Source organism: Leopardus geoffroyi, chromosome X, assembly GCF_018350155.1.
Source record: "Leopardus geoffroyi isolate Oge1 chromosome X, O.geoffroyi_Oge1_pat1.0, whole genome shotgun sequence".
Taxonomy (NCBI): domain Eukaryota; kingdom Metazoa; phylum Chordata; class Mammalia; order Carnivora; family Felidae; genus Leopardus; species Leopardus geoffroyi.
In genome coordinates this window covers 83207351-83231402 of record NC_059343.1, presented here as the reverse complement: position 1 = coordinate 83231402, position 24052 = coordinate 83207351, and the positions used below count along the sequence as shown (strand labels likewise).

The window sequence follows — 24052 nt, the reverse complement described above, 5'->3', positions numbered from 1 at the left end:
CATGTTTGGTTGTTTTCCTGAAAATAATAAAACTTTGCAGATTTACTCTTAACCTGGACTGCCCAAAATCCCCTATCCCAAACCAAAACAACTGTATGCCTGACTTTCGCTTCAGTCTGAATATGTATTACATTTTTGAATGTGAAAAACATGTAGCGTGAATTCAGGAACTTTGGAAATTTTAAAGTTTATTCCCTTTAATTTAATATGTATTTTTACTTGGCAAGCCAGTCATTTTGAAGTTGTAGTCTCTCACATTTGTTTACTCCTTTGTTATGTTTTACAGTCAAAACTGCATACATTTGGTCTATTTACCACATTTATTTTTACAATGGAATTATACTTTCTATGTATAATACCAGTCTTTTCTATTCCACCAAATAAAGCATTTTGCTTCATTATTTTCTTATTCAATTGAAAAATCTATACCTCATCACTTTTAGAGGCTCTATGGTATTACCACCATAACATTTTCCATGGGCACCACTATGAAGAAATGGTTTTCCTGTCTCAGTTAATTTTCTGTACTTTCTTAATTCTTTTAACTTTTAAGCAGTATCAATGAAACACCCGTATTTTGAGATGCAAAATTCAACTTCTTATTTCTTCAAAACTTATCTCATCCTCTCTATCCCTTAATACACCCTTCCCAGCCACTCCAGTCTGACTGGGTAACTCACTCACATAGAACAACTTTTCCCAACTCCATGCTTTTATTCACACCACCCAGTCTTTCATATATTCCAGAGCCCAGCTTAATTGAGTTCTTTTTCTCCTGAGGTATGCCCTGAGTAGCAGCCCATGGTAACCTTTGCACTTAATGTCATCAGAATAAACTTTTTCAATGAGCATATTATTTATAGATTAATTATCTATGTGTGTTCCTGTGTTATCTTTGCATCTATATTTTAAGTTCAAGGAGAAGGATGACTTCTGACAACTTTAAAACAGAACTTTATTGAAAACACAAGACTCAAATAGACATCAACACACTAGAACAACAATCAGAAGGGTAGCTGGCTTACTTATGATGGCTCAGTTCACTCTAGCCGAAATACTAAGTGTCACAATTTAGACAAAAACACAAATATCAACAAATGTTCTGTCAGTTCTAATATTCATTTGGCATCAGAAAAATGATTCAGCTCATACAGAGTTGGGCAAAGTCAATGCTAGCAATAAAGATGTACATTACAACACAACCGACCATGTAAACCAAAACATTATTCAAGGAATTGTTAACTCAGGAACATTAGGACAAAGGCAAGTGATTAATCATACTAATTTTACTGGCCTGCTTCAGGGTCATATTGATCATTTGTTTTGCTTTGCAGTTCCCTAGCAAACTCCTCAACTTCATGGAATGCAGAAATAAGTGGCTCAAGACTGAAATCATCAGTGAACAACACCATCTCCTTTTTGATTTTGTTACCAATATTCTCAAACATTGCTAGAACAACTTGAGTATTGTCATTTGTCTCTTTCCTGTTAAAAAGGCCCATAAATTCTGACATTGCTTCAGCACTGAGTAGTTCTTTTGTCATGACAGGATTTTCAGACAAATTCAGTAGTATTTTCAGAACATGAAACCTTGTTCTGGTATTGCCCATGGCTAGTAAGGAGAGAAATCCTGACATATACTTGGCAACCAGTGTGTGATAGTCAGTAGTTGTAGTGAGGTGTCTAATCATCCTTATTCCAGAAATTTGCTCAGGGGAATCTAAGCTATAAGAAAGGGTTTCTTCACACATTTGACATACATATGTCTGAATCATGTTTAGATTTGGATATGGTGGAGCCAAGCGAATCATGTTTTCCAAAAAACTTGTCCTAACTCGGGAGGAGGAATAATTGAGCAAGGTTTCAATAAGTGAGACAACACCTGAATCCCGAATGAAATCTTGGGTAAATTGAGAAGCACTTCTCATACCCATTGCGATTTTAGATATTTCATGAATAAAAGGATCTCGGATTTTGTCCATTAATAAAAGGAGTTCTTCAAACTCTTCAGAACCAATATTAAGCTCACACTGTATGCAGCTGCAGGACCAACTCTCAGGTTCTGCACTCTCTCTGGCCCTAAGATGTTCCCGAATTTCCCTGACTGACCTGTAGGATGGATCATATTGAAATGGGAACTCAGGATCAGGCTGATCAGGCTGAAGCAAAGATTCCTGCTCTTCCCCTTCTGGGTTAAGTTCCATGTGCTTTGGCTTTCCTCCAAACATTTCAAAGAACATAGATGCTGCTTCTTTTGGAAATCTAAAGGGTATTGGAGATGGGAAGCCAACTCTACCCAATGGACCAGGCTTGAACTGAACAGTGACCTCTTCCCAGCTCTGGGGCCTGTGTGAAGCATCAGGTTCCTGCTCAAATGAACACCTAGACCTGCAAATGGCCCTGAACACAGGGTTAGGGTTTGATTCAAAATGGGCCTCATCTCCTGCCCAGAACCAGGATCCCACTATGGGATCATCCTCCTCATCTACTGTCCTGGTCTCACAGTTGGTCCCATTGTCAGTCCTGTTATTGGCCTCATCTTTAGCTCCAAACCAGGACCCAAAAACTGCCTTTTCCTCATTGTCTGGCCTGGTCTTACAAGTTACAACAGTTCCAGTCTCGTTAATAGCCTTCTCTTCAGACCAGAACCAGGACTCAACAATTATCTCATCATCCTCTGGATTGAATGCACAGAATGTCTCTGCTTCTACACTGACTTCTTTTGCAGCACAGGACCAGGACCCAAAAATGATTTCTTCTTCAGTCCTTGGCCTGCTCTCTTCTATTGCCTGAGGCCCAACCTCTATACTGTTGTCTTTTTCAGCCCCAAACCAGGACCCAACCAGGACTGAGGAAGTGATTTCCTCTTCCTCAGTCACTGGAATGGACTCAAAACTGGCTCCTGCCTCCATACTGGCCTCTTTTTCAGCCCAGAACGAGGACCCAACAATGGCTTCCTCCTCTTTAGCCTCTGGACTGCATTTGTTGCAAAAGCCAGCCTCTTTCCTAATGATCTCTTTCCTGGCCCAGAACCAAGACCCAACAATAGCTTCCTCCTCAGCTGCCAGCCTGTCCTCTTCTCTAGCTTCAGCTGCTGTCTTGAGCCTGTCCTCGTCTCCAGCCCAGAACCAAGAACCAATAATGTCCTCCTCCTCAGCATCTGGCCTGGATTCTTCTTTGTCTGTAGCCACTCTAATGGTTTCATCTCCTTTCCAGAACCAGGATGTGATCATGGTCTCCTCCTCTGTCAGTGGGTTGGTCTCTTCTCCAGTCCCATCGTCTGTACTGACCTCTTCTGCAGCTTGTAACCAGGGCCGTATAATGGTCTCTGGCCTTGTGTGTTTCCTGGACCAGAACGATGAATTAACAGTGTCCTGTTCCCCCTCTGGCCTAGACTTCCACCTGCTTCCATTGGCAGTATATATGCAGGGGTCTTCTTCATCCCAGAAGCAAGACTCATTATTGATCTCTTCAGCCTCTGCCATAAATTTGCATCTGGCACCAGTTCCATACTTTATACTGACCTCTTCTGTGGTCCCAAACCAAGATGATATAATAACCTCCTCCTTGTCCTTCAGGGTAGACTTGTTGCTGACCTCAGTCCCCACACAAGCTTCTATTCCATTCCAGAACCATGACCCAATAATGGGTTCCTCCTCAGCCCCTGGCATGGTATCACAACTGACTTTAGCCCCAGAATCCATCTTGGCCTGGTTTCCAGCCCAAAACCAGGACCCAAATATTGACTCTTCTTCATCTCCTGGCCTGGCTTCTCCAAACTCAGCCTCTGTATCAACCTCTTTTCCATCCCAGAACCAGGGACCAATGACCCCTTCTTCCTCAGACCTTAGCCTGGATACACAGCTGGCTCTAATATCAACTTCCATACTGGCCCCATCACTGACCCAAAACCAAGACCCAAAAATGGTCTCTTCCTCAGCCTCTAGGTTGGTCTCTTCACTAATCCAGAAGCAGGAACCAACAATGACATTTTCTTTATAATCTTCTAGCATAGATTTGGAGGTGGCCTCAGCCCCAGTTTCCATACTGGCCTTTTCCCCAGACCCAAGGATGAAATTGCCAATAGATTCCTCCTCAGTGCTTGGTCTGGATTTACTGCTAGCATCAGTCTCTATACTGGCTTCTTCTTCAGTCCAGAACCAACTGCCAAAAATGGAATCATCCTCCACTTGAGAGCTGTACTTGACACTGGCCCCACCTACTATGCTGGATTCTTCTGCAGCCCAGAACCAGGTCCCAATGAGGAACTCCTCTTTGGACCTGGTTTCTGGCTTGGCCCTGGCTCTGGCCTTAGTTTTGACCTTTTCCTTTGCCATTATTCTGGCCTTGGCCTCTTTCTTGAACTTGGGCCTTGACAAGTTATTAGCCTTTTCTCCAGGCCAGAACCAGGACTCTTTTTGGACTACATCTAAAGATCCAGATACAAAATCAATGGAAGCTTCTTGCTTGGTCCTGTGCCTGGCCCTGACATTGGCCCCTTTCCTGACTCTGGGTTTAGACCTGCATTTGCCCTCCTCTCTAGCCCAGAGCCAGGAATTCACATTGTCCTCACATTCAGATCCAGAAATGGACTCAAAGACTTCTTTCTTGGACCTAAACCTGGACCTGTTATTGGTCTCTTCCTTGGGCATGGACCAGATATTAGCCTTCTCTCTGGCCCAGAGCCAGGATGTCTTAATAGATTCATCCTCAGAGCCGGCACTAGACACACAAAACTCCCAGTTGGTATTGGGCCTAAACATGTCCTCTTCTTTGGCCTTGTGCCTGGATCTGGCATTGGCCTTTACCCTGTCTCTAGGACGAAACTGTGTACTGACCTCTTCTCCACTCCAGAACCAGGAATTCAGACAAGATCTGTCCACCCATCTGAAATCACAATTGTGAGAGATCTCTTGTTTGAATGTAGGCGTGGGGCACCACCAGGATCCCACATTGGACTTCTCCTCTGACCCAAACAAAGGCTGTATTCCTAATTGGGACTTGACCTTGGTGACAGGAAAGGAATCAGTGTCCACACTGATCAGTTCCTTATCCATAGATAAGGTCTTCGTTTTAGCAACTGACTCAAACTCAGTACTGACCAGTGGCCAGGCTATGGAATTGGTCTGGGACACTCCCTCTCTCTTCAACATCTCCTCACCATCATATTCAGTCATGGTCCATGAAGGGGCTTTATCTGTAGGCCTCACCCCAGGGATTACCTTGGCCTCATTCTTAGTATGTACCACACCTACTGCCATGGTTTCTTCTTTGGGCTTTGCCCCACTTACTACCATGACATCAGATTTAGGCCTTACCCCAGGCATTACCTGTGCCTGGGTTCTAACCTTGGGTCTGACCACCAGTGGGACTTTATTCTTTCTTTCAGCCCCACCCCCAATCTCTTCTTCAGCCTTCTTTTCAGGCTTCTCCTGAGCAGCATGTTCAATCTCAGCCCCAGTCATGGTATAAGTTACAGAGGAGGCCCAGTTAAGTACCCCTACTGTTTCAGCCTCTACCACAGATCTCTCACAGTTTTATATCTTCACACTATGATCTTCAGTTCAGGTGATATAGTTGAAAACAAGAGTTAGAGTCAATCACCAGTCCATCAATCAATCGATCTCCTTCCAAAGCCTAGCCTCAGTCAATACCACAAAGTGCAGAGGTACAAGCAAGCTGCGGGACGATGGATGTTCCCAGGTAGGAGCAGACCTGTTGACGGTGGTGGTCAGCAGCAATCCAACACCACCAGAGCTGCCACTAGAGGTGGATCTAAGGAAAAAGAATGACACAGGGCTTTGAATCTCTTCTAATTGCATCACTCCATGCAGAGATTCATATGGAGAGACTGGACCTTGAATACTTAGTGGAACAGTTGGACCCACATGTTTTACCCCAGATTTTGCCACATTACTTTGCCTGCTATAAAACAGGTGTGAAACTGGTGAGTGTTGGCAATGGGAGAGGCTTAGGAGGCCCCAGATTACCCTAATCACTCTTGGGCCAGTGTGGATTTCCACTTCCACACCAACCTGCAAGGATGTGGTGCAATTTTCCCCTCCTTTCCTTGATTCCAGGGTCGTCAAGCCCTAAAGCAGCCTTGGAATAAGTAAAAATAAAGGAAAGAGTGGAGCCTGACTGTGGATAAATAAGAGGGCACGCTGACCCTGATGGAAGTATCTCTTACCACAAGAGTTCAATTTGTTTTTTCCTATCTCAATGTCCATGTTCTCAGGTTTTCTCTTCCCTATCACAACCAATCCACACATACCCCAATATTCCTAATATCTATTGAAGGAAATGGAAAAGGGATGCTGTGGCAGTTGCAAATACAGCAGCAAGCAGGAGAGATGGAGGAGTTCCCATACCCACTTGGATCAAAGACACTTGCCATGATCTTACTCTATAGTGTTCCCCTGATTTACCCACCTTCACGCCAACCTCCAGAGATTTGAACCAGTCTCCTCCTCTCCTTCCTTATAGAAGTGAGCAGCCTTAAAGGAAGTCTATGGACAGACACAAAGGCAAAACATTCAGGAAATAATGGCAGCAACTGAATGCTTGGTGGACAGACCAACACCAAAAAGTATCCATATTATCTTCTATCTTGTTGAAAACAAGAGTTAGAGGACCTGTTGAGAGAATATTCTCATTTAATTTAGGCCCTCTGTTTCAGGGTTCTGGATAACAGCTGCTTTTCACATTACACTCTGACCATTACATTACTCCCTTCTCCAGTTATGAGGATTCACCAGTAGGTGTTCACAGTACCTTGTACTGGTACTACAGAAGTGGGGTAAAGTACCCATCATGTTACAGAAAACAGATTGTGCAGTGGCACTTGTAATTATGACTTCTGACTCACCCTGACCTCCTAGTCCATCTTTTACTGCTACCAATTTTGAGTGAAGGTGAGGAAGAAAGGCAAGGGAAGGGCTTAGAAAGCTAGTACAAAGGGGAATTTTAGAAGGTATTCCTGGATGCCTGACCTGTTCTGGTCACAGTTAACTCCATTCATATTTGTGTTTCCATTCAATGGCTGTTGCTCATGCCCCTCCCCCACACACTACCAGAGTCAGGCACCTTGTCCTGCTCTTCCTTTTTTTTCAAGTCTCTCCTCTACAAATGCAACCTGTGGGATGAAACCGCCAGACCTACCACGAAGACTGAAAACTGCGTATCAACCAGGCACCTGTGGGAAGAGGCAACACCCAGAGCACGAGGTCCAACAGGCCCCTTTCCAGAATTAGGGCCCGGGAGTAGCAGACACCACCGCCCCCTTTCCCCCCCGCCAGATGGACACACAACTCTGATGCTGCACCCCCTCCCAGCTCCAGCTCCGCCATTTCTGTTATAGCAGGTTCTCCCCCTCCCCCACCCCAACAGCTCTTTCCGGGCACAGCACTATCCAGGGCGGGTCATGGGCGCTGGCTTGCGCAGTTCGCTCCAGAGGATCCGAGGGAGCATCTCCCGCTAGCCCCCATGCCCTGGGCCCGGCCCGCACCGGTCACTGCCTCTCCTCGCCAGGGATCCCGCGGCGCTGCGCACCTCTGTCACGGACAGGGTACGACCGGGTCGCCTCTCCCTTGCCAGGCTGCCAGAGGCTGGGGTCCGGGAAGGCTGTAAGCCGGGCGACAGTGGGGGTCCCCCCACCCTCCCTACGACAACCCACTTGCCTTCACAGGCTCAAGGTGCAGGTCATTGTCCTCCCCCTCTTCTCGGAGCTCCTCACTCGGATTCCCACCACCTAGAGGGCGGTCAGAATCGCAAAAAGGCGTCCCACCCCCCGCGGTGCCGCACCAAACTGAGCAGGGGCTGCGCAAGACGCGGCAAGAACCGCTCTCAGCAAGGGTGTCGGGAGGGGGGCGGAGGGATACAGCACAAATGGGCTAGACGCCCCCTCCCTGGCCCACCCTAGTTCCGACCGGGGGCGGGGGGGTGGGGCCAGGAGGTGCGCCAGCCTAAGGGGCGGACCTCTGCAGACCTCTGAGGCGACCACCCCCTCACTGCTGGCACAGCAATAAAAGGGACCTGGGGACCATTGGTGGTGGGGGCTAGAATCGCGAGGTCAGGGGTGGTGGTGGTGGTGATGGTGGCAGTGCTCTGCAGGCAGCAGCAGATATATATCAACAGCCCCTATGTGTATGAGAACCCCCAGGCTGCTTGGTCTGCCCACCATGCGCTTCCCCATTTGGCCTGCCCTCTTTCCTGGAGGCTGATGAGCTAAGGTGGGAGGGGGCTCCCATGGAGGCCTCACCACTGTGCCTTTTCTAAAGGAAGGCAGACCCACACCTCTAGCCCGAGAAAACCAACCACTGCTTTGTGCCCATTATTTCTACCACACAGTTATTTTCCCCCTCTTATTCAGACTGGTCACATGTTTTGCCATTTTGCAGTCCCCAGAGGTGCCCAAGAAGGAGGGCCTTCCCTTGTAAGGACCCGCACTAGGTCATAGGATCTTTCAGGTCTGTTGCCCCATGGCCAGGTGTCAGGATAGTCCTGGCTACTTCTTCCACTGTCCTGTCTATCAAGTCTTCTCTTGCAGTCACATCCAAGCTCTCATTATCTTTGGCAATGTGGAAATGTGGCAGGGATTAGAACCAGCTTGGATCTCAGCCACTTGCAATGTACACCTATCTAGTTCCACCAGACACTCTTTGGAGAGGGCCCCATCATGTACCTACTTCTCCAAGACAGAAGCCTGGTGGTTCTTAAATTCTCTGAGTCCCTTACCCCTACATCCTTCCTCTAGTCTTGAGCTCTTCCTTTCTGTGCTCCATGGGGCAAACAGAGCAACTGAGCTTAAGCACAAATGTGGTTGAGCACAGACATGTTGGTGCCCATTTTAAACCCTTTAAATTAAATTAAATGGCACTTTCACTGTGGTAGGCTGAATAAAGGTCCCTCAGTGATATCCACATCCTATTCTCTAGAACCTGTAAATATGTGATGTTACAGGGGAAAAAGAATTAAGGTTGCTGATGCAATTAAGATTGCTAATCAGCCGACTTCAAAAATAAGAATATGCTGGGGCTTCCTGGCCATTGTAATTGCAAGGGTACTTCAGATGTGCAAGATGTAGGCAGAAGAGTCAGTGTCATAGTGAAGTAGCCTGATAAAGGTTTGGACAGGGCATTGCTGGCTTTGAAGATGAAACAAAGCCAAGGCCCAAGGAATGCAGGCAGCTCCCAGAAGCCAGAAAAGGCTAAAGAAACAGATTTTCCCAAGGGTTCCTCAGAAAAATGAAGTCCTGCCATCACCTTTAGTTTAGACCAGTGGGATCCTTTTTGTATTCCCAACATCCAGGACTGTAAGATAATGCATTTGTGTTATTTTAAGCTGCCAAGATGGTGGTAATGTGTTACAGAGGCAGTAGGAACCGAATTTACTCACCATCATGATAGTCCATTCTACTCGACTATGTTTATTTGGACCTCAACCCTTGGGAGGATCACTTTGGGGGCTCTTTTCTTATCACTATAACCACCCTCTCCAGCATTCCCCATCTCTATTTACTAAAGAAAAATGTTTGCATCAGCTTTGAGATTCATCTTGGATAAAGTCCCTATATATTGAAAATCACTGATGTTTTTGAGAATGAAAAGAGAGCCATATTCTTACCACGAATTTTCATATATTTTCACTTCAGCTTTTACTTGTTTTTAACTATTTATTATAATTCTGCAATATTTTGGTGATAAAAAAAATCTGTGGATGATTCTACATAGTATCTGGACTGACAATGGATGTCAATTATCAGAGGAGCGCTGTTTTTACTGTGCTGTTTAATGGCTTTAGCTGAATTGTGGATCACTTTTTTCTTTGCTCCATAGCATACTGTCTTGGCGGAATGCCAGGCTTGAAGAAGGGAATGAACTCTGCTGGGATCTGTGGGTGTGTGAATCTCTTTGCCTTCCCGAAGAAGTCTTCTTTCACTTTCTTAAAGTCTCTGGTGTCTTCCGTTCATTCAATAAATATGTATGTAACTACTTACTTTTCCTAGGCACTAGAGATACACTAGAAACAAAAATGAAAGATATCTCTGTTCTTGTGGAAGCTATATTTACTTGTAGTTTCTTTCTTATTCCATTTTTATCCTAAAATTTTATGGTCATACCAGCATAAAGTTGTCTGGTAATTCTCAAGGTGATTCAATATTGATTCTGAGTGGATATTTATTGACAATAGAGTGGATCTACCACAAGTCGACTGATTATACTGTGAGACTTTGAAAATTTGTTGGACAATTTATTCTCAATTCATTTACAGAACAGGCCCTATTGCTGTTTAATAATTATCAAACTGAGAAAAGTCCTACTTTAAACTCTTTATGTGTTAGCACTTTATGTGTATGTATCAGATAAGTTAAGTGTCATCTTTAATATCAGAGAGCCTATAAAAGATTGAAACAGGATGCTGAGCTATGTCCTTCTGGTTGCTAAAGTAATATTCTATTTACTTCCTTTTAAAGTAGATTACAACAGCCAGAGTTTCACTCCCCAGTATCTCCAACTAGCACCTGTGCAACACTGACTAGCCTTGAAATCTAAATGTTTGTAGTGTAAGTGGTTGACATTGAGCTTTAATTGACAAGGTATCTGGGTCAAAAGACATCCATTATACTATATATAGAAAACTTGAAAGATTCCACCAAAAACTGGTTGAACTGATAAGCAAATTCAGTAAAGGCTCAGGATACAAGATCAACGTACAGAAATCTTGCATTTCTATACAGCAATAATGAAGCAGCAGAGACATTAAGAAAACAGCCCCATTTAAAACTGCACCAAGAATAACAAAATACCTAGGAATAAACCTAACCAAAAAAGTAAAGGATGTGTACTCTGAGAACTATAAAACACTGGTGAAAGAAATTGAAGATGACACAAAGAAATTCAAAGACATTTCATGCTCCTGGATTGGAAGAACAAATATTGTTAAAATGTCTGTACCGCCCAAAGCAATCTACACATTTAATGCAATCCTTATCAAAATCAACAGCATTTTTCACAGAATTGGAACAAACAATCCAAAGGTTTGTATGGGACCACAAAAAACTCCAAATAGCCAAAGCAGCCTTGAACAAGAAAAGCAAAGCTGAAGGAATCACAATTCCAGACTTCAACTTATATTACAAAGCTGTAGTGATCAAAACAATAAGGCACTGGCACAGAAACAGACATGTACAGCAATAGAACAGAATAGAAAACCCAGAAATGAACCCACAAGTATATGGTCAATTAATCTCTGACAAAGGAGGCAAGAATATCCAGTGGGAAAAAGTCTCTTCAACAAATGGTGTTGGGAAAACTGGACAGCAACATGCAAAAGACAGAAACTGGACAATTTTCTTGCATCATATGTAAAAATAAATTCAAAATGGATTAAGGAGCTAAATTGGAGACCTGAAACCACTAAAATTCTAGAGGAAACACATAGTAACTTTTATGACATTGGGTATAACCACTTTTTTCTAGATACCTCTCCTGAGGCAAGGGAAACAAAAGTAAAAATAAACTATTGGGACTACAGCAACATAAAAGGTTCTGCACAGCAAAGGAAACAATCAACAAAACTAAAAGACAACCTATGGAATGGGAGAAGACATTTGCAAATGACATATCCAATAATGGGTTAGTATGCCATATATAAAGAACAGATACAACTCAAAATCCAAAACATAAATAATCCAATTAAAAATGGGCAGAATACATGAAGAGACATTTTCCAAAGAAGACATCCAGACGGACACCACACCCATGAAAAATGCTCACCATCACTCATCATCAGGGAAATGCAAATCAAAACTATAATGACATGTTACCTCACACCTGTCAGAATGGCTAAAATCAATAACACAGGAAACAACAAGTGTTGGCGAGAATGTGGAGAAAAAGAAACCCTCTTGTACTATTGGTGGGAATGCAAACTGGTGCAGCCACTGTGAAAAACAGCATGGAGGTTCCTCAAAAAGTTAAAAATAGAACTATGCAGGGTGCCTGGGTGGCTCAGTCAGTTAAGCGTCTGACTTCAGCTCAGGTCATGATCTCAAGGTTGATCTGCGTCAGGCTCTGTGCTGTCAGCTCAGAGTCTGGAGCCTGCTTCAGATTCTGTGTCTCCCTCTCTATCTGCCCTCTTCCCCTCACACTCTGTTTCTCTCTCAAAAATAAATAAATATTAAAAAAAAAATTTAAAAATAAAAATAGAACTACCCTATAATCTGGCAATTGCATTACTAGGTATTTACCCAAATAATACAAAAACACTCATTTGTAGAGATACACGCACTCCTATGTTTATAGAAGCATTATTTATAATAGCCAAATTACAGAAGCAGCCCAGTGTCCATCAATTTATGAATGGATCAAGAAGATGTGGTATATATACAATGGAATACTATTCAGCCATAAAAAGATTGGAATCTTGCCATTTGCAATGACATGGATGGGGCTAAAGAGCACAATGCTAAGTGAAATAAGTCAATCAGAGAAAGATAAATACCATATGATTTACTCATATGGGGAATTTAAGAAACAAAACAAATGAGCAAAGGGGAAAAAAAGAGACAGAGAAAGACAAACCAAGAAACAGATTCTTAATTATAGAAAACAAAATGATGGCTACCAGGAAGGAGGTAGGTGGGGAGATAAGTTGAATAGGTGATAGGGATTAAGGAATACACTTGTGATGAGCATTGTGTGAAGTATGGAATTCCTGAATCACTAAATTTTACACTTGAAACTAATATTACACTGTATGTTAACTAACTGGAATTAAAAGTTAAAAAAAGACCACACACAAACACACACACACACACACACACACACACACACACACATAATTTATTGTCAAGTTGGCTGACATACAGTGTATACAGTGTGCTCTTAGTTTTGGGGGTAGATTCCCATGATTTATTGCTTACATACAACATCCAGTGCTTATCCCAACAAGTGCCCTCCTCAATGCCCATCACCCATTTTTCCCTCTCTCCCACTCCCCCATCAACCCTCAGTTTGTTCTCTGTATTTCAGTCTCTTATGGTTTGCGTCCCTCTCTGTTTGAAACTATTTTTCCCCTTCCCTTCCCCCCATGGTCTTCTGTTAAGTTTCTCAAGTTCCACATATGAGTGAAAACATATGATATCTGTCTTTCTCTGATTGACTATTTCACTTAACATAATACCCTCCAGTTCTATCCACATTGTTGCAAATGGCAGGATTTCATACTTTCTCATTGCCAAGTAGTATTCCATTGTATATATAAACCACGATTTCTTTATCCATTCATCAGTTGATGGACATTTGGGCTCTTGCCATAATTTGGCTATTGTTGAAAGCACTGCTATAAACATTGGGGTTTATGTGCCCTTATGAATCAGCACTTCCGTATCCTTTGGATAAATTGCTAGTAGCACTATTGCTGGGTTGTAGGGTAGTTCTATTTTTAATTTTTTGAGGAACCTCCACACTGTTTTCCAGAGCTGTTGCACCAGTTTGCATTCCCACCAACAGTGCACGAGGGTTCCTGTTTCTCCGCATCCTCGCCAACATCTGTTGTTTCCTGAGTTATTAATTTTAGCCACCCTGACTGGTGTGAGGTGGCATCTCAATGTGGTTTTGATTGTATTTCCCTGATGATAAGTGATGTTGAGCATCTTTTCATGTGCCTGTTGGCTATCTGGATGTCTTCAATGGAAAATTGTCTATTCATGAAAAGACATCCATCTTGAATAAACATATGGCTAGGTGTATGACCCACCTACTAGCAAAACAACCATATAATGAACTGGGACACCCCATCCATGAAATTACTTTTCAGAACATCCTGGTTAACCTAAGTAACTGAACTCTTAACTGATCCTCCTTTTTTCTTCCCCTGCCCTAAGTCCCACTTTTATGCTTTAAGTTAGCCAATAAGTAGCGAACTTGTGGAACCTAGGCTTCCCACCCTCTGAGCCTAATAAAAGAAGAGTCCTAGTTCTGTTCTGTCTCCTATACCCACCATATGCTTGGGACCTATGCCACAACTTAGAACAAAATAATTTCCCAAGCATAAAGCCAGGAATACAGAAGAAGCTGTGCCCCCAGCCCCACCCCTATCTCCCACATACACGTGCATGTAAACTTTCAAACTAGCATATCCCTTGATTGTGCAGCTCAAATTATTTCCTCTTCTCTCTTATCATTAGAGTCATAGAGCTGTTTGTTTGTTTGTTTTTTGCCTATTAAAGAAAGATCCCAACCAAATAAATGGAGAGATATTCCATGTTCAAAGATAGGAAGACTCATTATCAAGATGTCAGTCCTTCCCAACCTGGTCTATAGATTCAATGCAATCCCAATCAAAACCCCAACAAGTTATTTTGTGGATATTCACAAACTGATACTGAAGTTTATATGAAGAGGCAAAAGACCCAGAATAGACAATTCAATATTGAAGGAGAAGAGAGTCAGAGGACTGATATTATCTGACTTCTATAGTTACTATGAAGTTACAGTAAACAAAATGGTATGATACTGACAAAATAGTAGACATAGGCACCTGGGTGGCTCAGTCAGTTATGCATCTGACTCTTGATCTCGGCTCAGGTCATGATCTCACAGTTCGTGAGTTTGAGCCCCATGTTGGGCTCTGCACGGACAGTGGCGAGCCTGCTTGGGATTCTCTTTCTCCCTCTCTCTGCCCCTCCCCTGCTCATGCTTTCTCTCTCTTTCTCAAAATAAATAAACATTAAAAAAAGTAATAGAATTTTTTAAGAAAAGAATAGACAAATAGATCAATGGAATAGAGAGTCCAGAAATATACTGACATAAATACAGTCAATTAATCTTTGACAAAGGAGCAAAGGCAATATAATGGAGCAAAGATGGTGTATTCAACAAATGGTGCTGGAAGAAATGAGCATCCAACTGCAAGAAACCTAATTTAAACACAGACCTTACACCCTTCAACAATTAACTCAAAACATCACAGAGCTAAATATTAAAAGCAAAACTATAAAACTCCTAGAAGATAACATAGGAGAAAACTTGATGACCTTAAGTGTAATGATGACTTTTTAAAATAGCTTTATTGAGATATAACTGACCTATTAAAAACTGCATATATTTAACATATACAATTTGGTAAGTTTGAACATACGCATACTCTCATGAAACCATCATCACAACATATTTACCACTTCTAAAAGTTTACTTGTGTCCCGTTGTTGTTGTTGTTGTTGCTGCTGCTGCTGCTGTAGTTGTAAGAACACATAACACAAGATCTACCTTCTTAACTAAATTTTAAGTGCATAATACTGTATTGTTAAGTATGGGCATTATGATGTACAGATCTCTAGGATGTATTCATTGTGCATAACTGAAGCTTTATACCTGTCCAACAATTCCTCATTTCTTCCTCCCCCCAACCCTTGGCAACCACCACTCAAATAGAGTGGGCAATTTTAGATACCACACATATATGGACTATATCACAATCATGATGTGGACTCATGTAGTATTTGTCCTTCTGTTACTGCCTTATTTAACTTAGCATAATGTCCTACAGGTTCATCCATGCTGTCACAAATAGCAGGATTTCCTTCTTTTTTAAGGCTAAATAATCTTCAATTCTATATATACCACATTTCCTTTCTCCATTTGTCAATGGACATTTGGGTTGTTTCCTTATCTTGGATATTGTGAATAGTGCTGAAATAAATATGAGAGAGCATAAATCCCTTTGAGATCCTGATTTCAATTTTCTTGGATATATGTATACCCAGACATGGAATTGCTGGTGTATTCTATAGTGGCTGCACCATGTTATATACACCATTTTACATTCCCACCAACAATGCATAAGTATTCCAATTCCTTCAAATCCTTGCTAACACTTGTGATTTTTTTTTTTTGATAACAGCCTTCCTAATAGGTATGAGGTAATATCTCATTTTGGTTTTGATTTGCATTTCTGTACTGGTTAGCGATGTTGGGCACCTATTCATATACCTGCTGGCCATTTGTATGTATTCTTTAGAGAAATGTCCATTCAAGCCCTTTGCCTATTTTTCATACTTCATTTATTTGCTAATGAGTTCTGGGAATTCTTTATATATTTTGGGTATTGGCCGCCCATTTTCTCTCATTCTGTAGTTTGCATTTTCATTCTGTTATTTCTTTAAGGTACATAAGTTTCTTTTAGATGCGTAAGTTTTTTTTTTTTTTTTTTTTAGTTTGTGTAATCTCATTTGTCTATTCTTGCTTTTGTTGCCTGTGGCTTCGGTGCTATATCCAAGAGAACACTTCCAAGACCAATATCAAGAAGACTTCCCCCTATGTTTTTGTATAGGACGTTTACAGTTTCAGGTCACATATGTTTAAGTCTTTAATCCAACTTGAGTTGATGTTTGTGTATGTTAGGACTCTAACACATCTTTTTTGAGGACACAATTCAACCCATAACAAATGATAAAAACTTTTGAAATAGTAGTAATGGATGTATAACTGCGCATGTAATTAATGCCACTTAATTGTTCACTTAAAAATGTAAAATTTTATGCCACGTATATTTTACCTTAATAAAAAAAAAGATATCACACCTTGTCTTCTCTCCTCAGACCCCAGTTACTTTCCTATCTCAGCTGGTGACCTTGTTTATTCAATTGAACAAATGAAAGCAAATTGAAGAGAACTTCCACAAACTCCTACCACCATGCCTACTCACCACTTGCATCTGTGCCCATAAATTCTGCCTCTTCTAATGTTTTGTTAATTAACTGGCCATGCTCCTATCTAAAGCCAGCCTCTAAATGTATCCACTGGATGATGGCCCATCTCTTCTATTAAAGGTCATTGTTCCAAAATTTTCTTCTCTCTCTCCTTTATCATAAACATTTCCCTTTCTAGAAAGTGAAATGTCCCCATCAACAAACATACTGTACTATCTCCTACCTTAAAAGCAAAATTCTTCCTTTACCTCACATCATTCTATAGCCACTACCCCTTTTTTTTTGCTGCAAAATTCATCAGAATAGTGGTTTGTAGTTAGCATATTGACACTGTCTCCTTCTTTTTTTTGATATGACTCCATTCTTTCATTTCCAACATCCAATGAACTTTTATTTATTGCTCCATTGAAACTGCTCATCAAGAATGCTAATGATCTCTATGTTGGTAAATCCAATAATCAATCCTCAATCCTCATCTTGATCTATCATACAAGTGACCATATAATTTATTATTCAAATAAACATTTCTGAGAGTAAAAAGGGTGTTGTTAACAAATACAAAAGCCATAAACTGGGAATGTCTTGGGAAAATAGGGATATTTGGTCACCTTACCTATCAGCTATGTTGGGCAAGGTTAAAAACTCCATTTTTGAAATATCTTTACTTAGCTTCCAGGATATTATATTCTCCTGGTTTTTCTCCTACTTTAGTGGCTACTCCTGACTGCATATTTTTAGCTTTCCTTTGTTGTTGTTGTTGCTTTTGCTAGTTCATTGTCATCTTCTGTATCTCAATATTGTAATGTCCCAGAGCTCAATCCTTGGACCTATTCCCTTACTACATACACTATCTATATTCCTTAGTGATCTCATTAAGTTTCATGGCTTTAAATACCATCTGGGGGCGCCTGGGTGGCTCAGTCGGTTAAGTGTCTGACTCTTGATTTCTGCTCAGCTCATGATTTCATGATTCATGAGATGAAGCCCTACATCGGGCTCTGTGCTGTCAGCGTGGAGTCTGTTTGGGATTCTCTCTCTCTCTGATTCTTTCTGCCCCTCCCCTGCTCTGTCTCTGACTCTTATCTCTCTCAAAATAAACAAAGTTAAAGAAAAAGAAAGAAAGAAAGAAAGAAAGAAAGACCATCTGTACCTTGATGACTCTCAAATTTCTCTCTCTAATCTGATCTCTCTCAAAAACTTTTCATCTCCATGTGTATATATAAAAGGCATCTCAAATTCAATGTGTCGTAACCTGAGCTCCTGACCTTCCCCCAAAACCTTCTCCTCCCAGTCTTCACCCATCTCAATAAATGATATCTTTATTCACTCAGTTGTTCAGCTTCAGAATCACCAATTCCTCATTTTCTCTTACTTTATATTCAATCCATCCACAACATCCATTGGCTCTACCTCCAAAATATATGCCAAAGATGGATATTTATCACCATATCCACAGCTAACAACTTAGTCCAAATCACTTCCATATATTACCTAGACCACTGCAATTGCTTCCTAACTCCAAAATTTTCACCGTTTTCATTCTTATTTCCATAGGGTTCATTCTCTTCACAGTAGCCAGGCTTATCCTTAAAAAACATGTCATATTGGGGCACCTGGGTGGCTCAGTCGGTTGTGCGTCCAACTTCAGCTCAGGTCATCTCACGGTTGAGCCCTGTGTGAGGCTCTGTACTGAAAGCTCAGAGCCTGCAGCCTGTTTCAGATTCTGTGTCTCCCTCTCTCTCTGTCCCTCCCCGAATCACTCTCTTTCTCTCTCTCAAAAATAAACATTAAAGGGGCGCCTGGGTGGCGCAGTCGCTTAAGCGTCCGACTTCAGCCAGGTCATGATCTCGTGGTCCGTGAGTTCGAGCCCCGCGTCAGGCTCTGGGCTGATGGCTCAGAGCCTGGAGCCTGTTTCCGATTCTGTGTCTCCCTCTCTCTCTGCCCCTCCCCCGTTCATGCTCTGTCTCTCGCAAGAATAAATAAACGTTGAAAAAAAAATAAACATTAAAACTTAAAAAAAAAAAAAACATAAGTCATATCATGCTGAGCCCCTTGTCAAAATCCTCTAATGGGTCTCCATAACCCTTAGAATAATATCCAACCTTCTTTCCATGGCTTACAATATCTCACAAGATCTGGTCCCTGGCTACCACTCTAAACTCATATTCAACCATTCTTCCATTGCTTGCTCCATTTGAGCTACACTAGCCACCTTGCTGTTTCCTGAACAAACCAAGCATATCCCTACCCAAGGGGCTCTGCATTTATTGTTTCCCAGTGCTTATAATACTTTCCCCTAAGATAACAGTTTCATGGTCCATTCTCTCATTTCATTCAGGTAGTTGCTTGGAGAGAATTTTTCTGATTATCTGATCTAAAATAGTATTCCCCCTTCAAATATCCTTTATCCTCATACTTTGTTTTATTTTTATGCATAGCATTTATCACTATTCAATATTATAATGTATATTTTATATATTGACTTTATTATTATCTGTTTCCCTCCATTCTTATATGTAAGCTCCATGAGTATGGCACTTTATCTTATTCTATGCTATATTCCCTAGAAACAGGGCCTGGCACACAATAGATTGCTCAATAAATATTTGCTGAGTATATAAATGTCTCTGGATCTCTGAGGTGCTTTTTTGTTGGTGATTATGTAAATCAGATCAGTTTACACCATAATTTAAAATCTGAGGAGAGTTATTATGCTTTATGCTTCTATTATTGACCAAATAGACTAAGAAGCACCCCACTAAAAATCTTTAGACTATTTTGTTGGGAGATAATATTTTGTGTAAGTTAAGGTGAAAGTGTCACACCCAGTGTTTTTTTTCCACTATTCTACCAACTAAAACAGGTGGAAAGGTCATGTGTATACTTCCAAACTGGAAAATAATACTAAAAAAAAGTTGTAGGTTTGCTAAGATTTATACAGTTTAGAATTTTAATAAAGCTTTCACAAAATTCAATACATTTACCATAAGGATGAAGCTTCTTTTTTCTTTTTTCTTTTTTAAATTTTTTTTTTCAACGTTTATTTATTTTTGGGACAGAGAGAGACAGAGCATGAACGGGGGAGGGGCAGAGAGAGAGGGAGACACAGAATCGGAAACAGGCTCCAGGCTCTGAGCCATCAGCCCAGAGCCTGACGCGGGGCTCGAACTCACGGACTGCGAGATCGTGACCTGGCTGAAGTCGGACGCTTAACCGACTGCGCCACCCAGGCGCCCCGAAGCTTCTTTTTTCTTAAGCTGATGTAAGATATTGAGCCAATAAATAGAAGTTTGAGTATGTATCAGTTTGGTGGGGCTACCATAATAAAATACTACAGACTGGGTGGCTTAAACAACAGAAATTTATTTTCTCACAGTTATGGATGCTAGAAGTCCAAGATCAAGGTGTCAGCACGTTTTAGTTCTCCTGAGGGCTCTTTCTTGGCTTTCAATAAATACCTTTTTGCTATGTCCTCACATGGTCTTTCCTCTGTGTGCATGCATGTCTGGTGTCTCTCTGTGTGTTGAAATCTACTTTTTATAAGGACACCAGTCAGAATGGGTTAGGTCCCAGTCCAATAGCCTCATTTTAATTTAATCACCTATTTGAATGCCCTGTATCCAAATATAATCACATTCTAAGATACCAGAGTTTAAGGCTTCAACATATGAATTTGGGGACAGCTCATGGGAAAAAAAGTGTTAAAATGAACCCCTATCATATTTTAGGAACTCTATCACAGGACATGTTTCCAAGTTGTCCTATCATTCATGGTGAGGTGAAACTTACAGTGGCCAAATTTCACTTTGTTATGGAAATCTGGGGAGTCTGACACTCATTTATGTTTTACTTATTATAAAATACCCTTTACAAATTCATGGATGGTGGCATGGTGATGATTGGTTGGAAGTCTACAAAAGATGTCCATAAAATGCCCCAAATTCAAAGTATATGAGTAGCCTGTTTTACCACAGCATTTATTTCCCATCTGGAACTTGCTTTACTGTTTCTGTGATTACTGCCTTTACTGTAAGTGGTGTGGCAGGCTGAATAATGCCCCCCCCCCCCAAATATGTCAATGTTCTGATGCCTGAAACCTATCAGTATGTTATTTTACAGGGCAAAAAGCTACTTTGCTAATGTAATTAAGTTAAGGCTCTTGAGATGGGAAGATCATCCTGGATTATGCAGATAGACCCAATGTAATTGCAGGATCCTTAAAACAGAGACAAGAGGGTGAAAGACAGAAGACAGAGATAGGGCAATGGCATCAAAGGTTAAACAGGTGCAAGGAAAGAGCCATGAGTCAAGGAATGCAGGCAGACTATAATGTTCAAAAAAGGCAAGGAAGGGGTGCCTGGGTGGCTCAGCCAGTTAAGCATCTGACTCTTGATTTTGGCTCAGGTCATGATCTCACAGTTCATGGAATCAAGCCCTGTGCCAGGCTCTGCACTGAGAGCACAGAGAATACTTGGGATTCTCTCTCTCACTCTCTATGTGTTTGTCTCACCTCATGCTCTCTCTCTCTCTCTCTCTCCCTCTCAAAATAAACATTTTTAAAAAGGCAAGGAAACAGATTCTCCTCTCACAACCTCAGCCCTGTTGATACCTTCACTTTAGCCTAGTAAGACTAATTTTGGAATTTTGACTTACAGAACACTGACATAATAAATTCATGTTGTTTTCAGCAACAATATTTGTAGTAACTTGTTACAGGAGCAATAAAAAACTAAGAAACTCAGTCAAAGACTTAGAAGGGACAAAGTACATTTTATATTGAAAATGAAGGGCCAATTCACTAAGAAGATGTGACAATTATGAACATATGCACAAAACATCAGATTTCCAAATATATTAACAAATTACAAAATTGACAGGAGAAATGGACAGTTTAAAACTAATGGTTAAAGACATCAGTAATCCCACATTCAGTAATGGATAGAAAACCAGACAGAGGATCAATAAAGAAATAGAGGACTTAAGTAATACTATTGACCAATTGGATCTAATAGAAATATACAAAACATGCCATCCAGTAACAGCAGAATACACATTTTTCATAAGTACACATGGAATATTCTCCAGAATAGACCATATGTTATATCACAAAAGAGTCTTAATATTTTTAAAAAGGATGAAATCATACAAAGTACCACTTTTTTTAATTAAAAAGCAATTTTCAATGTTTATTCATTTTTGAGAGACCAAGAGAGACAGAGCATGGGCGTGGAGGGGCAGAGGGAGAGAGTTGGGGGGAGACACAGAATCCAAAGCAGGCTCCAGGCTCTGAGCTGTCAGCACAGAGCCTGATGCAGGGCTTGAACCCATGAACCACGAGATCATGACCTGAGCTGAAGTTGGATGCTTAACTGACTGAGCCACCCAGACACTCCTATAAAGTACCATTTCTGATCACACTGGAATGAAACTAAAGACCAATAATGGAAGGAAAATTGTAAACTTCGTAAATATGTGAAAATTAAATAATACACTCTTCAAAAAAATAAATAAATAAATAAATAAATAAATAAATAAATAATACACTCTTCAACAACCAACAGGCCAAAGAAGAAATCACAAAGGAAATTAGAAAATAACAGAAAGTGAAAGTTAAAACATACTATACCTATGGGATGCAGCAAAAGCAGTAATATACTACTAATTACTTACATTAAAAAAAGATCTCAGGGATTCCAGGAAGATGGCGGCGTAGGAGGACGCTGGGCTCACCGCGCGTCCTGCTGATCAATTAGATTCCACCTACACCTGCCTAAATAACCCAGAAAACCGCCAGAGGATTAGCAGAACGGAGTCGCCGGAGCCAAGCGCAGACGAGAGGCCCACGGAAGAGGGTAGGAAGGGCGGCGAGGCGGTGCGCGCTCCACGGACTGGCGGGAGGGAGCCGGGGCGGAGGGGTGGCTCGCCGGCCAAGCAGAGCCCCGGAGTCTGGCCTGCAAAAGTGGAGGGGCCTGACGGACTGTGTTCCGACAGCAAGCGCGACTTAGCGTCTGGGAGGTCATAAGTTAACAGCTCTGCTCAGAAAGCGGGAAGGCTGGAGGACAAAGGGAGGGAGAGCTGCTGAGCCCCCGGACGACAGAGCTCAGTTTGGTGGGGAACAAAGGCGCTCGCCAGCGCCATCTCCCCCGCCCATCCCCCAGCCAAAATCCCAAAGAGAACCAGTTCCTGCCAGGGAACTTCCTCGCTCCGCGCAAACACCCAACTCTGTGCTTCTGCGGAGGAGCCAAACCTCCGGCAGCGGATCTGACTCCCTCCCGCTGCCACAGGGCCCCTCCTGAAGTGGATCACCTAAGGAGAAGCGAGCTAAGCCTGCCCCTCCTGCCCCTGTGCACCTTGCCTACCCACCCCAGCTAATACGCCAGATCCCCAGCATCACAAGCCTGGCAGTGTGCAAGTAGCCCAGACGGGCCACGCCACCCCACAGTGAATCCCACCCCTAGGAGAGGGGAAGAGAAGGCACACACCAGTCTGACTGTGGCCCCAGCGGTGGGCTGGGGGCAGACATCAGGTCGGAGTGTGGCCCCGCCCACCAACTCCAGTTATACACCACAGCACAGGGGAAGTGCCCTGCAGGTCCTCACCACGCCAGGGACTATCCAAAATGACCAAGCGGAAGAATTCCCCTCAGAAAAATCTCCAGGAAATAACAACAGCTAATGAGCTGATCAAAAAGGATTTAAATAATATAACAGAAAGTGAATTTAGAATAATAGTCATAAAATTAATCGCTGGGCTTGAAAACAGTATAGAGGACAGCAGAGAATCCCTTGCTACAGAGATCAAGGGACTAAGGAACAGTCATGAGGAGCTGAAAAACGCTTTAAATGAAATGCAAAACAAAATGGAGACCACCACAGCTCGGATTGAAGAGGCAGAGCAGAGAATAGGTGAACTAGAAGATAAAGTTATGGAAAAAGAGGAAGCTGAGAGAAAGAGAGATAAAAAAATCCAGGAGTATGAGGGGAAAATTAGAGAACTAAGTGATACACTAAAAAGAAATAATATACGCATAATTGGTATCCCAGAGGAGGAAGAGAGAGGGAAAGGTGCTGAAGGGGTACTTGAAGAAATAATAGCTGAGAACTTCCCTGAACTGGGGAAGGAAAAAGGCATTGAAATCCAAGAGGCACAGAGAACTCCCTTCAGACGGAACCTGAATCGATCTTCTGCACGACATATCATAGTGAAACTGGCAAAATACAAGGATAAAGAGAAAATTCTGAAAGCAGCAAGGGGTAAACGTGCCCTCACATATAAAGGGAGACCTATAAGACTCGTGACTGATCTCTCTTTTGAAACTTGGCAGGCCAGAAAGAATTG

General features: G+C 42.0%; 1 protein-coding gene across 9 annotated transcripts in view; it reads right to left on the bottom strand.

The window, feature by feature from the left end:
* Positions 1-938: 938 nt before the first annotated feature.
* The window catches only part of GPRASP1 (G protein-coupled receptor associated sorting protein 1), a 49662-nt gene continuing 26548 nt past the window's right edge, over positions 939-24052 (bottom strand). For 8 of the 9 annotated variants that reach the window (XM_045473293.1, XM_045473290.1, XM_045473291.1 and 5 more), the window contains 2 exons: positions 6433-6509; positions 939-5775 (listed from right to left, as the gene is read on the bottom strand). In XM_045473293.1, the coding sequence (XP_045329249.1) occupies positions 1287-5465 (4179 nt within the window). In that variant the 5' untranslated portion in view covers positions 5466-5775; positions 6433-6509 and the 3' untranslated portion in view covers positions 939-1286. Of the gene's footprint in view, positions 5776-6432; positions 7264-24052 lie in introns of those variants that run through there. The other variant, XM_045473295.1, reaches the window with a different exon arrangement.